The sequence below is a fragment of the Pseudophryne corroboree genome, chromosome 8 (assembly GCF_028390025.1).
Source record: "Pseudophryne corroboree isolate aPseCor3 chromosome 8, aPseCor3.hap2, whole genome shotgun sequence".
Classification (NCBI taxonomy): Eukaryota; Metazoa; Chordata; class Amphibia; order Anura; family Myobatrachidae; genus Pseudophryne; species Pseudophryne corroboree.
This window is the reverse complement of record NC_086451.1, coordinates 484,686,348-484,701,191: the sequence shown is the minus strand read 5'-3', so window position 1 is coordinate 484,701,191 and position 14,844 is coordinate 484,686,348. Positions and strand designations below refer to the sequence as shown.

The 14,844-nt window shown below is 45.8% G+C and overlaps 1 protein-coding gene across 6 annotated transcripts in view; it reads right to left on the bottom strand.

The window, feature by feature from the left end:
- Nucleotides 1-3,434: 3,434 nt before the first annotated feature.
- BRWD3 (bromodomain and WD repeat domain containing 3) overlaps nt 3,435-14,844 on the bottom strand; it is a 132,614-nt gene continuing 121,204 nt past the window's right edge. For 2 of the 6 annotated variants that reach the window (XM_063938406.1, XM_063938404.1), the window contains exons 34-40: nt 13,660-13,731; nt 12,867-13,007; nt 12,594-12,746; nt 11,947-12,122; nt 11,760-11,848; nt 11,361-11,510; nt 3,435-10,398 (exon numbers count right to left, since the gene is read on the bottom strand). In XM_063938406.1, the coding sequence (XP_063794476.1) occupies nt 9,620-10,398; nt 11,361-11,510; nt 11,760-11,848; nt 11,947-12,122; nt 12,594-12,746; nt 12,867-13,007; nt 13,660-13,731 (1,560 nt within the window). In that variant the 3' untranslated portion in view covers nt 3,435-9,619. Of the gene's footprint in view, nt 10,399-11,360; nt 11,511-11,759; nt 11,849-11,946; nt 12,123-12,593; nt 12,747-12,866; nt 13,532-13,659; nt 13,732-14,844 lie in introns of those variants that run through there. The other 4 variants (XM_063938405.1, XM_063938407.1, XM_063938408.1 and 1 more) reach the window with 4 other exon arrangements.

Genomic DNA, 14,844 nt, shown 5'->3' with positions numbered 1-14,844 from the left:
CCAGTGTCGACGGTGAAGAGACAAATGTGACTTCCAGTAGGGCCACACGTTACATGATTGAGGCAATGAAAAATGTTTTACACATTTCTGATAATACGAGTACCACCAAAAAGGGGTATTATGTTCGGTGAGGAAAAACTACCTGTAGTTTTCCTGAATCTGAGAAATTAAATGAGGTGTGTGATGATGCGTGGTTTTCCCCCGATGATAACTGATAATTTCTAAAATGTTATTGGCATTATATCCTTTCCCGCCAGAGGTTAGGGTGCGTTGGGAAACACCCCCTAGGGTGGATAAAGCGCTCACACGCTTGTAAGGGCTCTACCCTCTCCTGAGATGGCCGCCCTTAGGGATCCTGCTGATAGAAAGCAGTAGGGTATCCTAAAATGTATTTACACACATACTGGTGTTATACTGCGACCAGCAATCGCCTCAGCCTGGATGGGCAGTGCTGGGTTGGCGTGGTCGGATTCCCTGACTGAAAATATTGATACCCTAGATAGGGACAGTATATTTTTGCCTATAGAGCATTTAAAAGATGCATTTTTATATATGCGTGATGCACAGCGGAATATTTGCCGACTGGCATCAAGTCTAAGTGCGTTGTCCATTTCTACCAGTAGAAGGTTATGGACACGTCAGTGGTCAGGTGATGCGTATTCCAAACGGCATTTGGAAGTATTGCCTTATTAAAGGGAGGAGTTATTTGGGGTCGGTCTTTCAGACCTGGTGGCCACGGCAACAGCTGGGAAATCCACGTTTGTACCCCAGGTCGCCTCTCAACATGAGAAGACGCCGTATTATCAGGCGCTGTCTTTTCGTGGACAAGCGGGCAAAAGGTTCCTCATTTCTGCCCCGTGACAGAGGGAGAGGAAAAAGGCTGCAGAAATCAGCCAGTTCCCAGGAACAGAAACCCTCTCCCGCCTCTGCCAAGCCCTCAGTATGACGCTGGGGCTTTACAAGCAGAATCAGGCACGGTGGGGGGCCCGTCTCAATGAATTTCAGCGCGCAGTGGGCGGAGCCTATCTCCTCAGCACACTGGCGCCATTTTCCCTCACAGCTCCGTTGGAGGGAAGCTCCCTGTCTCTCCCCTGCAGTCACTACACTAAAGAAAGGGTTAAAAAAGAGAGGGGGGGCACTAATTACGCGCAGTATTAAAGATACAGCAGCTATAAGGGGAAAAACACTTATATAAGGTTATCCCTGTGTATATATATATATATATATATACAAAGTGTTATGATTTTCCCTAAGTGTTAATAAAGTGTTAGGGTGTGCCGACCTGAAGCCGCCCATCCATACCGACACAGGGGCCACCGCACCCCACACCATAAAATAATTACACATATGTCTGGGTCTAAATTGTTTTTTCTTCCACAGAATTACCCCTCCCTTTTAGCACCTGAGTGAAATCACAATCTGATTGAGCAGCTCACCATCATATGTGCATTCATTAGATAAGTGTCTGGAAAGAGAGTGAGTGTGTGTGTATATACAGTGTCTGTGTATACTGTATATATGAGTGACTGTGTATGTGTGTAATGTATGTGTTTGTATATACTGTATATATGCATCTGTTGTGTGTATGTGTGACTGCTGCATAATGTGTGTGTCACTGGTACAGGGGGTGTTACGTGTGTAAGCGGCACTGGTACAGGGGGCGTTACGTGTGTAAGCGTCACTGGTACAGGGGGCGTGACATGTGTAAGCGGCACTGGTACAGAGGGTGTTACTTGTGTAAGCGTCACTGGTACAGGGGGTGTTACGTGTGTAAGCGTCACTGGTACAGGGGGCATTAAATGTGTAAGCGTCACTGGTACAGGGGGCATTACATGTGCAAGTGTCTACTACAAGGGGTATTATGTGCGCTGTGCGATTGTAAAGTATGCGAGGGTGCAAATTTATAGTTTGCAGGGGGGCGCCGAACACTCCAGCACCGGCCCTGACTGCACACCCTCTGCACTGCACAGCACTGTCACCTTTTACATTGATTCAGCGTCCAGACATTACCCTCCGTGATATCACCCACTCTATCCGCTACATTAACCATCTTGGGGCTTCCAGGCCGGTAGCCCAGGTGCTGTGTTGCGGAGTCAGGGCCTCTGGGGATCTGGGCGCGGTTGTGGCGGGGAGGCACTTCTGTGACATCACACGCAGAGGAGGCTCCGGGGCTCAGAGAGTATGCGGCGCAGGGAGGCCTATGAAAGTCTTCCGCTGCGCCGCTTTCATACACATCTATGCCGGTGGCCGCAGCAGCTTTTGTTCCACCTGCGCGCAGCTAGGGAGTGGGGATTGTTGATGCCGGAGGGGGCAGGTGGACTGGCAGCAGGACATACGTGGTCAATCCGAGTTGATCGTTTGCTAGCAGTTTTTAGCAGCGATGCAAACGCTATGCCGCCGCCCAGTGGGCGTGTGTCTTAGCTTAGCAGAAGTGCGAATGAAGGGATCGGAGAGCGGGTACAAAATAATTTTGTGTAGTTTCAGAGCAGCTTCAGACCTACTCAGCGCTTGCGATCACTTCAGACCATTCAGTTCCTGATTTGACGTCACAAACACGCCCTGCGTTCGGGCAGCCACGCCTGCGTTTTTCCAAACACTCCCTGAAAACGGTCAGTTGACACCCAGAAACGCCCTCTTCCTGTCAATCACTCTGCGGCTGCCTGTGCGACTGAAAAGCATCGCTAGACCCTGTGTAAAACTACATGGTTCGTTGTAATAATACGCCGCACGTGCGCATTGCGCTGCATGCGCAGAAGTGCCGAATTTTTGCCTGATCGCTGCACAGCGAACGAATGCAGCTAGCGATCAACTTGGAATGACCCCCATAGGATGCTGCAGTAAAAGGATTGTTTCCCTATGTACAGCGCAGAGACTTGCTGCAGATGCAGTGACATACCCTCCAGCTGCACCTTTCTGGCAGGTACAGGACCTTTTTTTTATGGTCTGTACCGATTTTTGACTCTCCAAGCTTCCATTGAAAGTATAGGAAAAGGGGCGTGGCCACGGCGCTGTACCCGTGGCCACGCCCCCTTTTCGAATTTTTATCAGTGTTTATGTGTAAAGTGTTGGAGGGTGTGATGCTGCAGATGCAGGGGGACTATTTTGGGGTGTGGGGCTGGAGCTGCAGCTCCATCAGTCCCATTGCTAATCCTGCTCTGGGAACACACATCAGCCAAAGGGCAGAGCCTCCCATTGGATGTAACCTGTGTGGGAGGGAGTTTCTCGCCCAATCAGCTGTGGACTGGGTGTGATAGACCTGCCACTAACCCAATGAGAGCTCCTAGCCACGCCCAGCGTTAGAGACCCAGTCACAGGGCTATTATATAGGAGATTAGATAGATAGAGATAGATAGATAAGATAGATAGATATTAAAAAAATTGTGTTTTGTTTTATATATATATACACACACACAAGCCACTCACAATTCACACACTTTTGTTATTGAGATCTTTAATTTAAAAAATACAAATAAATACACAATTTCTTCAGAAAAGTAAAATTGGAGGAATTCTATGGCATAAAATAAAAATGTTAGAATGGGAGAGGTAACTAATTTAAACAGAAATCAATTTCGGTCCAGATAAATACCTCCCATTTGTGTACCCTTAAAACACATGGCTAAAATAGTCTAATGTACAATACACAGCATGAGGCATGGTGGAATCTCACAACAAAATGATCCATAGAACGTTACGTGAACTGGGACAAATCTCAAATTAGATTACAAAAATCAAAGTCTCAGTAGTTTTCTGTTTTTCACTTCCAGTAATCAGATGGACTTCCTAAGACTAAGAAGAAACCTTCCTGAAGACCCAAGGCAAGTTTTAAAGTGTATCCTGTAACGGGTATGACCATTTCATATATGTACTTTCTTTTTTCAGTGTTTGTAATTGGGGCTTAACAACGCATTAGTGGTGCAGAAAACAGATGGTTTATTTTACAAAGACAAATCTAGACTTTGCCTTTCACCCGTTCTGGGGTCAGTGAGCTCGTTTACCGCCTCTATTACGCTGCAAACTGAACTAAATCTACAGAACATGGGAAAGATTTTTGGCAATACATCTGGTGCATTTAACACATTTTCACGCTTCGCAAACTAAAAAAAAAAAATTTTATTTTTTATTTTAAGTCTGTATTGTGAGGGGGAAGAAAATAAAACACCTTAAAATACAAAAACTCAAATAGAGCAAAATCTAGAAAAAATACTTTACAAATGTACAATTTTTTTTTTGTTTTGTTTTTACAATACAAATAAAAACTACAGCTCATTGCATATAAATAGTACATTTGGCTGCCATTCTAACATGGCAATAAAAAGAAAAATCCCTGAATTATTTTAGGAGGACCTGAGACAGCGGACGTACAGGAGAGATTCAGCAAGTCATCTTCCCTAAAACTTTATGCAGAAGTCCAACCCATTGGATGAAGCCATTTAATGCATTTGTGGTTAAGAAAGGAATCCCCAACTTACAGAATTACTGACCCCTAACACAAAGGAATTACCCAAGTACGAGAGCAAGCCATGAAGAGTAACTACGTTCTCAGTGTTGCTAGAAAAATAACCACAGGTACCCGGTGCGTCAGTAAACACGCGCAACAGTCATAGTCCAACATAAAAGAATATATATATATATATGTGTGTATGTGTGTGTATGAATAATTCCAACGTATAATCTGTGTCGTAAACTCGTTATTTGATTTTTTTCAAAAAATAAAGTAAATATATCCAATTTAATGCTTTCTACTTATCCACTGTAAAACGTAAGATTTTATTTTCTAATGAGACATTTAAAAATTGTATCTTTGTTAAAAAGTTCAGGACAGCGATTGAAAGGCAGATCAATGGTATTAATTGCAGAAACCTGTGCGCGTCCCATATGATAAACATTCGCCCTGAACACAACTATTAACGTAAGGAATGAAAGTCAATACTGGACAATTAATTCCACACTCGGGCAGTGGAAAGAAAATTTAAGATAATATTTAAAAAAAAATACATTAAACGCGTGATATTTTAGGAAAAAGCAGCACTAACATCGGACTCTATAGGGAGGCTATGGTTACTTAGATGGGCATGCTAGATCATGTCTATTAGAAAAAGATGTGGAGCTCAGGTATTAGAGAGGATAGGCTAGTGGGCTAAGCAATTGGGGTAAGGAAACGCGTTGGTTGGTGCGGGCAACGTTGCTTCACTAATCCATGTAGTTTCGTAAACCGTTTTACTATAGGGATGATAGGGTTTATTAGATGAGCCTACTGGTTTATGTCTATTGGCAAAACAGGAGGACTTCAGGTATTGGAGATGAGAGGTTATTAGGTTAAGCACTTTGGGTAAAGAAACGCGTTGGTCAGTGCCTGAATAAGGTGTGGGCCACGTCCCGTCACTACATGGTTGCATAAACCGTTTTACTTTCAAACTGGCATGTGTAACTATTTGTTACTGCTATACATAAGCTAATACAGAACAGTAGGACAATATACACTCTTCGGAATAAAACACGGAAGTAGAAAATGCTGCCATCTTTACCGATTGAACCCAGAACGCCGTCAATGTATTACTGGCAGAGACAAATCACAGTTTTGGCTGATTATTGCTTTGTTTTTGGTAGAAAGACTGAACAAAACATTTTCTAGGACATCTACATTGGAAAATGTAACGGGACTGCAAATATTAATGGCACATTGAGGGGAAACCATTATAGAGGTGACTAATAGGTAAAACTCGCAGTTACTTCAGCATAAACAAATGAGAATAAGCATTTTGGCTCTTAATAGTCACTGGCCTCCCGGTCAGGACTAACGTTTCCCAGCAAGGTTTCGGTGATCACGTGGACACATGGCTCGTGTCTATCGTGGCTCTTGTTGTGTCACTACAGTGCACAAGCAGCAGACCCTGACTCCGCTAATAGACCTGCAGAGGGAGGACCACATTTTAGGGCCACACAATAATTTATGTCGCCCATCACTGATTATGCAAACCTAAAAAGTTTGCCGTATTCGGTGATAAAAGTACAACATACTGTAACAGGGAGAGCTACAAAAACTTTACAGATTCAGGCTTCCAGAAACCCGTAGAAGTAGGAATATGGAGCCTGAAAACATGCAGGGCCTAACCCATTTAGAAGGATATTAATGCCAAACGGACGTATTAAAGCATTATTCGCCAGCCCCCCACCCCCATGGCCAAACATCACAATACCACTTAATGGTCTACCTCCACACTAAAGGACAGGGGAAGCAGAGCTGGAATCAGGTAATTGTGAGAGAAGAAATATTGACCTAACACTGCAGCGATCGCAACGTTCAATAGAATACAGTGCCGCTATATAACAATGCTGCATCACGGTAGCCCATGTGACACCATGCGGTACAATAATGGCACCTGTTGCTTATCGGTGGTTCTAGGTATTCGGCTGCAAGACTGTGTTCCATTGATGAGTGACATCCGCAGTAAGTCTGGGGTGTGATGAGTTCAACTAGTAGCTGGATTCATCTGTAAATCTACAGATTCAGACGGAAAAAAGATCCTACATCTAAAATGGGAAAAAAATGATAATACAGGTTGAGTATCCCTTATCCAAAATGCTTGGGACCAGAGGTATTTTGGATATCGGATTTTTCCGTATTTTGGAATAATTGCATACCATAATCAGATATCATGGTGACGGGACCTAAATCTAAGCACAGAATGCGTTTCATATACACTTTATACACACAGCCTGAAGGTCATTTAATACAATATTTTTTATAACTTTGTGCATTACGCAAAGTGTGTCTACATTCACACAATTCATTTATGTTTCATATACACCTTATATACACTGCCTGAAGGTCATTTAATACAATATGTATAATAACTTTGTGTATTAAACAAAGTTTGTGTACATTGAGCCATCAGAAAACAAAGGTTCCACTATCTCACTCAAAAAAGTCTGTATTTCGGAATATTTGAATATGGGATACTCAAACCTGTATACTGCCCGAGACAGCAAATGTCCCCCCCTTCCGTCCGCACTACGTAGCTCTCTGGATTACAAGTGGGTGTGAACCCCTATTTACACAGCAGGTGTCTTTAGGAAAATAAGAAGCGTTTAGATAAGTACCACAGGCATTCGCAGGAAGCATAAAGACTTGGCTGCTCCTAGTAATAAGGATATGTAAATTCAATGCGATATTCCAGGTCTCGCACACACTCAGGGTATGTCAGGAGTCAGTCGGCAATAGACCTATGAAGAAACCCCCGTTATCAGAAGTTGTGGACAATAGGCGAGACTGGATCAGCTCTACCCACAATGCTACAGAATTTAGTTAGATGCGCAAGATGATCCCCATCACTGGTGGCCCAGAGCAAATCCGACAGGTCCGGGCAATGTCGGGCTTCCCTGCTCCCTACAAAAGCTAGTGCAATAAGGGGGACAGGTGATATTTGAGGTGCTTTCATGGGGTCTCCTCGTCTTTTAAATGCAACATACCAGCTTGTACATATCCCAATGCACCTTATTTAATATACAGATTATTGTATTCATCGCACTTAACCAGTGAATTCCATTTAATGGACAAAGTTGTTTATTTTTGGGTCCCCTTGGATATGACATAAAGCTGCACATCTAGGGGGAAATGTTAGAAAACACAATCCTTGCTCACAGAACGATGCGGGTGAGAATACTAGGAAGGTTAAGACCAATGCACCTGGTAAAAGCTGCAGGAAGACACAAACAAACCACTAAATCAAATGCAAAAAAGTTATTTTGTAGATATAAAACCTCACCGACAACAGCAGAATAACCCATACCTCTCATGGAAAGCGGGTACGAGGTTACATCCCCAGGGCGTAACAAGATAACCATGTACTAAAGTAGATCACCAACCAGTGCACACACCATCCAGGCTCGCGCCTAATAGCAAAAGTACAATCGGACTAAATGTTACCGAGCATCTGCTGAAATCCGGGCCCTATTACTTGGCTGCAAACCCAGTCTACTTGGAGCCAACTCGACTCTTCCTTGTTGAACTACAGCTGGCAGAGAAATAGCAGCAAACGCGTCTTAAGTCAGTTCATTTAGATGTCGCCATGGACAAGAGAGGACAACAAATGGCGGGCAGAAAAGTTTTGCAAAGTGCTCAGAGGGGAAGTATTTCCTTGTAGCCGGGAATGCACCAGGTAGCCCCGTTACGTAAACACAGGTAGACTTATTAAGCACCAGATGCCCATGAGAGCGGCCCGTTTCACAGATGCCAGGTGCTCTCTACCCAGAGTAACTAACACCTACCGCCAAACAGTCATACGCACATATTGCAATACCACAGAGGAATGGGAGTATCGTAAGTGCAAAGCAGGCTGGTCCGGGCACTCTCCGAGGCACCTTAAGAGGGTGACCATTCCCGACGGTGGCCATAGAGATGCCTGATTGTATGGCAAACTCTGCTGCATCCCACTATATTGCGATGCGAAAGAGGCCAAGACAGAGTGCCACTGATAATTCAGAATATACGTCGTCGTTCTCTTCCGATCTAGAATCTAAAAAAGCCATTCAGGAAAGCACCAGGCTTTTGTTGTTCTATAAATGTTACACAAAAAAAAAACCACACATTAAAACAAGAAACATAAAACATACAAAATAAATAAGTTCAACGTAAATCTCCACTTAAAGAAAATGAAATATTAACACACAGATCTCACACTACTTCCTTCAGCAAGTAGCTCTGGAGTGCAAACAGCGAACAAGTAAGATCCTGTATGGTGAGCGTACAACGTATACGCTCCCCCCGCGCTCAATCTACAGCAGCTCGCATTACCCATCCTCCGCTCTGCGCAACTCATATCCCAAACACGAGAGCATAGAGCAAACACTGCCGTACATTCTCAGTAACAATCACATCCCAGTATCTGCGTTCACAGCTGCCACCAACACTGGCAGAGGTAGTTTGAGGCTCATAACACAACAACATGCGAAAGTCTGCGAGATTTAGGATTTGGGCGCGTGATGCTCAGCTAAAGGAGTAATGTTTACAAAAAGGCACAGACACTACGCAGAACTTACAATGCAGGAAAGAGAGTGGCCTAAAACCCAGTCGTCACCAAATAGATATGTTCAGTATAGGATACAACATAAACATTTGGTATTGGAAGTTTAATGTTTAAGAGATCCACCTTCCCCTTCCGCCCACCCCCCAAAAAGATTTAAAAACTGTAAACATTTAGGAGCTGCCATCTGGGTTGGAAACTTGTGCAAAAAATATTCTCTCTGTACTTTAAGCGTAAAGTCACAAAACCATATAAAATCTCTATAAAAAGGTGCTTAACTCTGTTTTACACAAACACGCAATCACCATGATTTAGAAGAAAGGTGTCGTCACTCGCACCAAGCTGGAAGCTGCACCCTTAGAATTGTAGTGTTGGATTTTTGTGGCTGTAAGTCTTAAGACCTAATAAATAAGGCTGGCCTTACAATGCCATTGAGTAATACTTCGACAATTGCATCAAAAAAGCACCACCGCGAGAGCAACGCAGTCCGACAAAAATCCCACCAGGAATTTGTTCTGGTAAAATCCCTGCAGTTGAAAGACCCTTTTGTTTCTTGAAAACACAGACCACAACCTAGTCGCGTGGTCACTACATCAGCCGTTCCACCCCATCAGGTGGCTGACCCTGGCCTTTTCTGTCATTTTCCGCACTCTTCCAGATCGGGAGGTCCCAAGGTTCAGTGGGTCGTCAAAGGACACCAAACTATCGTGTTCATTGTCCGAATCGTAATCATTGTACACCACAGTCCGCCTGCCTTGGTTTCTGGTGTTTATTCTAGGCTTTTTTCTGCTTTGTTCTGCAAAGTCGCTTTCATCACCATCCTCCTCCTCCTCCTCATCGTTGTCATCTTCGTCAGACATCGGCGCTCGCTTTAAAGCTGGGCTCTGGGGAGGCTCCTTTTTGCATGCTCCCCTCCCCCTGCCTCTACCTTTCCCTTTCTTGACATCTACACCTCTTAAGTGGTAGACTTTCGCCCGACCCCTTCCCCTACCTCTACCGCGTCCTCTTCCCTTTGATTTGGATTTACTATCACCAGAAGCAACCAAACGTTTTCTCTTAAGTTTTGCCCGCGCCACTTTGGTGTAGTCGTGATCTCCATCAACATAATCCTGGTCTGATTTGGCAGAAAGGTCGGAGTCGGAACTGCACGCGGACTCTGAGGCGCTCTTTGAACTTGCGCTCGTTTCGGATTCTGAGCAAACAGACGGTGAGGGAGGCGGATCATCGTTGTCTTTCTTCTCTCCCTCCTCTTGCTCTACTTTCTTTTCATCATCTTCCTGGCTTTCGTCTTCCGAGGAACTCAGCAGTTTTCTTCTTGCTTTCGGAGCACCTTCCCTATCCCCGTTCAGGAGAGGTCCATTGGTGAGATCCGCTGCAACAGAAAACAAAATATGTGTTACTAATGTAATCGCACACGGCAGAAAGAGGAGATCCTTGTGCTCTGTAATCCATCTGGCGGACACTGGTTCAGTCACAACAAGAAGACACTAAATGTTACTTAACTAAAGCATTGCCCCCCCCCCCCCCCCAACAAGCCCTCCCCCCCCAACAAGCCCTCCCCACTTTCTCCAGATGATCCTTATTCATTAACTACCCAAATCACATGAAGAAACCAATGTGCAACAAAAACAATCAGGTAAGTACAAGAAAATAAATAAAATTAGTCTCTTTCCACATCCAATCAATGGCATCTATACCCCAGTGTCAGCATGTTCCAGTGTCCCCTAGTGGCTGACTAAGAACGAACTCTAAGAAGGGTGGAGCGCTTGGCGTTGCGATCTGGCAAAATGTTACATTCAAAACAGGTGTCCCTAGAACTAGAAACGTTATTTGGTGTTTTGTAGAATTTGGTAAATGTGTCGGTAGCAACCCTGCACGGCTGCTAGACCGAGGCACTATGAGAATTCCGTATACAAAGTTTCAATGCGCCAAAGCCTTAGAATAATTGACAGGCTGATACTTTCCCAGCGCTGTACTACTGGCATCCGGAGGATCGGGCGTCATTTTATGTATTTGCAGCTGCTAAAATTAATGTAAAAAGAACGAGGCTTGGCCCAGCTGATCTGGATACACTGGATACAGCAGCCGTGCTATATACTCCAGCTTCCCGACACACAATCCCCCGTGTAAGAACACTGCCGGGATAGGACTGTACAATGCTTCCAGTGGGACTGTGAGGACTGGCTTGTCGTACCCCAGCCCGACAGATGTTATACCTTCCAATCACGGTCACCACGGACCACTACCAGACATACCACGTGGATATAGGAGTAAGACACTATTCCCCGGCCAGGGGCGCCCTCTAGTGTGCCACGGTGAGAAGAGCGGCTTTACCTTTCACAGGGGAGTTTTTGGTCTTTGTGCTGCTTGCTGCCTCTGGCTCGGTGTCACTTTTATTCGGCACGTTTGATCTGGAAGAGGAAGGCTGCTCGTCCATCTCTTCATCAGCAGAGGTTCTGCCGGGTTCCTCCGGAGAATCGGACACTAGGAAAGAAATACGTATGGTCATTAAAAGGTCGGAGATCACATTTATCTGTATTATACAAGATACAGTGAGGAGCAGCTAGAAGGTTGGACAGGAAGTAGCAGGGGCACCCAGAAATATGGGATCTGCAGGTGCTGCCGCAGCAGAGGTAGTGGGGTCTTCATTTTATATCTCGATCTGAAAACTTAGTAACAACCACCTTCACCATATCTTGTTGGTTTAGAGAGATTGTCACCCCTTAAGCTTACGCTCAGATGAAGAGGAGCTGCTCCGGGAGAGGGGCAGGGGTACGCTCGGTGTGACTTTCTGCTGAATCTTTCTCGGCTTTGCTTCGGGACTAGAAAAGAAGAAAATCATCATCAGTAACTAATACACTCAGACACCATTCCCAGCATCAGTAACCCCCCCCCCCCCCCCCCTTCCCATGGCCCTTACCTGGAGGCTCTGCTGCTAGAGGCGGAGCTACTGCTGCTGCTGTGTATCCGCTTCCGGTACCTCTGCCGCTTGCGCTTCTGTAGTTTCTGTAGCTGCATGGCTAGCTTGTAATCGGAGATTATGTCTTTTATGTAGGTTTCGCACAGGGCGGATAAACGAAGAGTCATGCTGTAGATCTGGGGACAACAGGAGGAGAAAATTCAGCTAAGAGACCAGAGAACATCCTGGGGTAGGTGCCAGGCAAACGCAGCTGCCCTGAGACCCAGACAATGCCCACTTCTAGCCATGCCTATATGTACTGCGCTCTTAACAGGACTATGTAACCGCACATGGTTGTCATGCTGACCACTGTGCAGGGCACCAAGCCAAGAGATGAATTTCTTAAATTATTCAACAACGCTCAACGCAGACTGGAGGCGTTATTCACAGGCTCGTCATCCGGGGCCGGTGCAAGATTTCTCAGCACCCTAGGCAAAACTTCAGCCTTCTGCCCCCAGCTACCACCAAGACCCACTTCCCAGCCCTTCAGATGAAAGTGTGACTTACAAGTTCCACAGCCACCACTGCCTAGGCCCCCGCCCCCCCACCCAGATCCCGGCGCCCTAGGCTGCTGCCTAACGGTAGAGCCGGCTCTGATGTCATCTTACCCTGGACTTCTTATTGGGGGTGTAAGCTTTAGAGTTACTAAAAATCAATCGGACGTCTCTCCCGAATTCCAATGGGTCAACGTAGGTTCCCGCTTCCAGATTGGCTTTAACAGAGCTGAAGTCCATGGGCGTGTCAATAATATCCTGGTAATCCTGCGCATAACGACACTAATTAACACCAAGGACGCACTTGTGCGGTACCGTATGGCAGAAGATCTCCAGTTACACATCAGACCTCGTTGATGGAACCGTTACAGGAAGCACTGAACCTACCGGATATGAGAGCCTGTTGACCGGTTGTCTGAAAGGCTCCGAATCCTCCCGCTCATAGATGAGGTCTAGCAGCTCCTTGCACTTATCCTTCCAGGAATCGGGATTGGACTGCAGAAGATTCCTCTTAGTGCGGCGTGTGACCTTACAAATAAGATACACAACTATCAGATGCGGACACGAGGAGACGTCTCAGCTGTGCGTCCTCCTAACAAGTCACTCACTGCGCCGAGTACAAGGTGGAAACACTGTTCCTGTGACATCTAGGCCCGCAGCAAGCTCTAACAATAATGGAGGAGATAACGGGAATCATTGTACTGAACAGAAGTGTAGGAGTCCACTTACCTTACCGCTTCTACACAACAGGCTTACCGGGAACACACACACTATATATTTCTAAGCAAAGGTTTGGGGAACGTTACACAGCTGACTTTATCAGAGACACGGCACAGATTGTGGGAAGATGTTTTTGCTTCCACACTTCTTCCAGGTCAGAGACAAAGGGCCAGTGAGGGAATCGTTTGAGAAGAATGTGGCAATGACTAAACCAGAAAGGAAGGGGAAGAGTAGCTCTGATTGGCAGGTGGGCTAAGCAGTGACAAGGGGAATAACACTCTGCATGCGTCTTGCTACGTATGGGTGGTGCTTAACCCCACGGGCAGCCGCGGCTGAAAGAGAAAGTGTTATTGGGCACATGAGACTCTCGGCAGGAGAATTCAGGAAACATGCACTGGTACCGACAGGTCAGACTAACTCTAGATAAACCTGCCACCCAAACCCGAATATATAGTCTTACCAGAGGTTTACTAACTGTTCTTCCTGTAGATGTTCCCGGACCATCCGACTCCATTTCAACCGCCGCACTCTGCTGGGATGGAAAAAATAAGAATTTACTTACCGATAATTCTATTTCTCGGAGTCCGTAGTGGATGCTGGGGTTCCTGAAAGGACCATGGGGAATAGCGGCTCCGCAGGAGACAGGGCACAAAAGTAAAGCTTTCCGATCAGGTGGTGTGCACTGGCTCCTCCCCCTATGACCCTCCTCCAAGCTAGTTAGGTACTGTGCCCGGACGAGCGTACACAATAAGGGAGGAATTTTGAATCCCGGGTAAGACTCATACCAGCCACACCAATCACACCGTACAACTTGTGATCTAAACCCAGTTAACAGTATGATAACAGCGGAGCCTCTGAAAAGATGGCTCACAACAATAATAACCCGATTTTTGTAACTATGTACAAGTATTGCAGATAATCCGCACTTGGGATGGGCGCCCAGCATCCACTACGGACTCCGAGAAATAGAATTATCGGTAAGTAAATTCTTATTTTCTCTATCGTCCTAGTGGATGCTGGGGTTCCTGAAAGGACCATGGGGATTATACCAAAGCTCCCAAACGGGCGGGAGAGTGCGGATGACTCTGCAGCACCGAATGAGAGAACTCCAGGTCCTCCTTAGCCAGGGTATCAAATTTGTAGAATTTAGCAAACGTGTTTGCCCCTGACCAAGTAGCTGCTCGGCAAAGTTGTAAAGCCGAGACCCCTCGGGCAGCCGCCCAAGATGAGCCCACCTTCCTTGTGGAATGGGCATTTACATATTTTGGCTGTGGCAGGCCTGCCACAGAATGTGCAAGCTGAATTGTATTACACATCCAACTAGCAATAGTCTGCTTAGAAGCAAGAGCACCCAGTTTGTTGGGTGCATACAGGATAACAGCAAGTCAGTTTTCCTGACTCCAGCCGTCCTGGAACATATTTTCAGGGCCCTGACAACATCTAGCAACTTGGAGTCCTCCAAGTCCCTAGTAGGTGCAAGGCACCACAATAAGCTGGTTCAGGTGAAACACTGACACCACCTTAGGGAGAGAACTGGGGACGAGTCCGCAGCTCTGCCCTGTCCGAATGGACAAACAGATATGGGCTTTTTTGAGAAAAAAACCACCAATTTGACACTCGCCAGGTCCAGGCCAGGGCCAAGAGC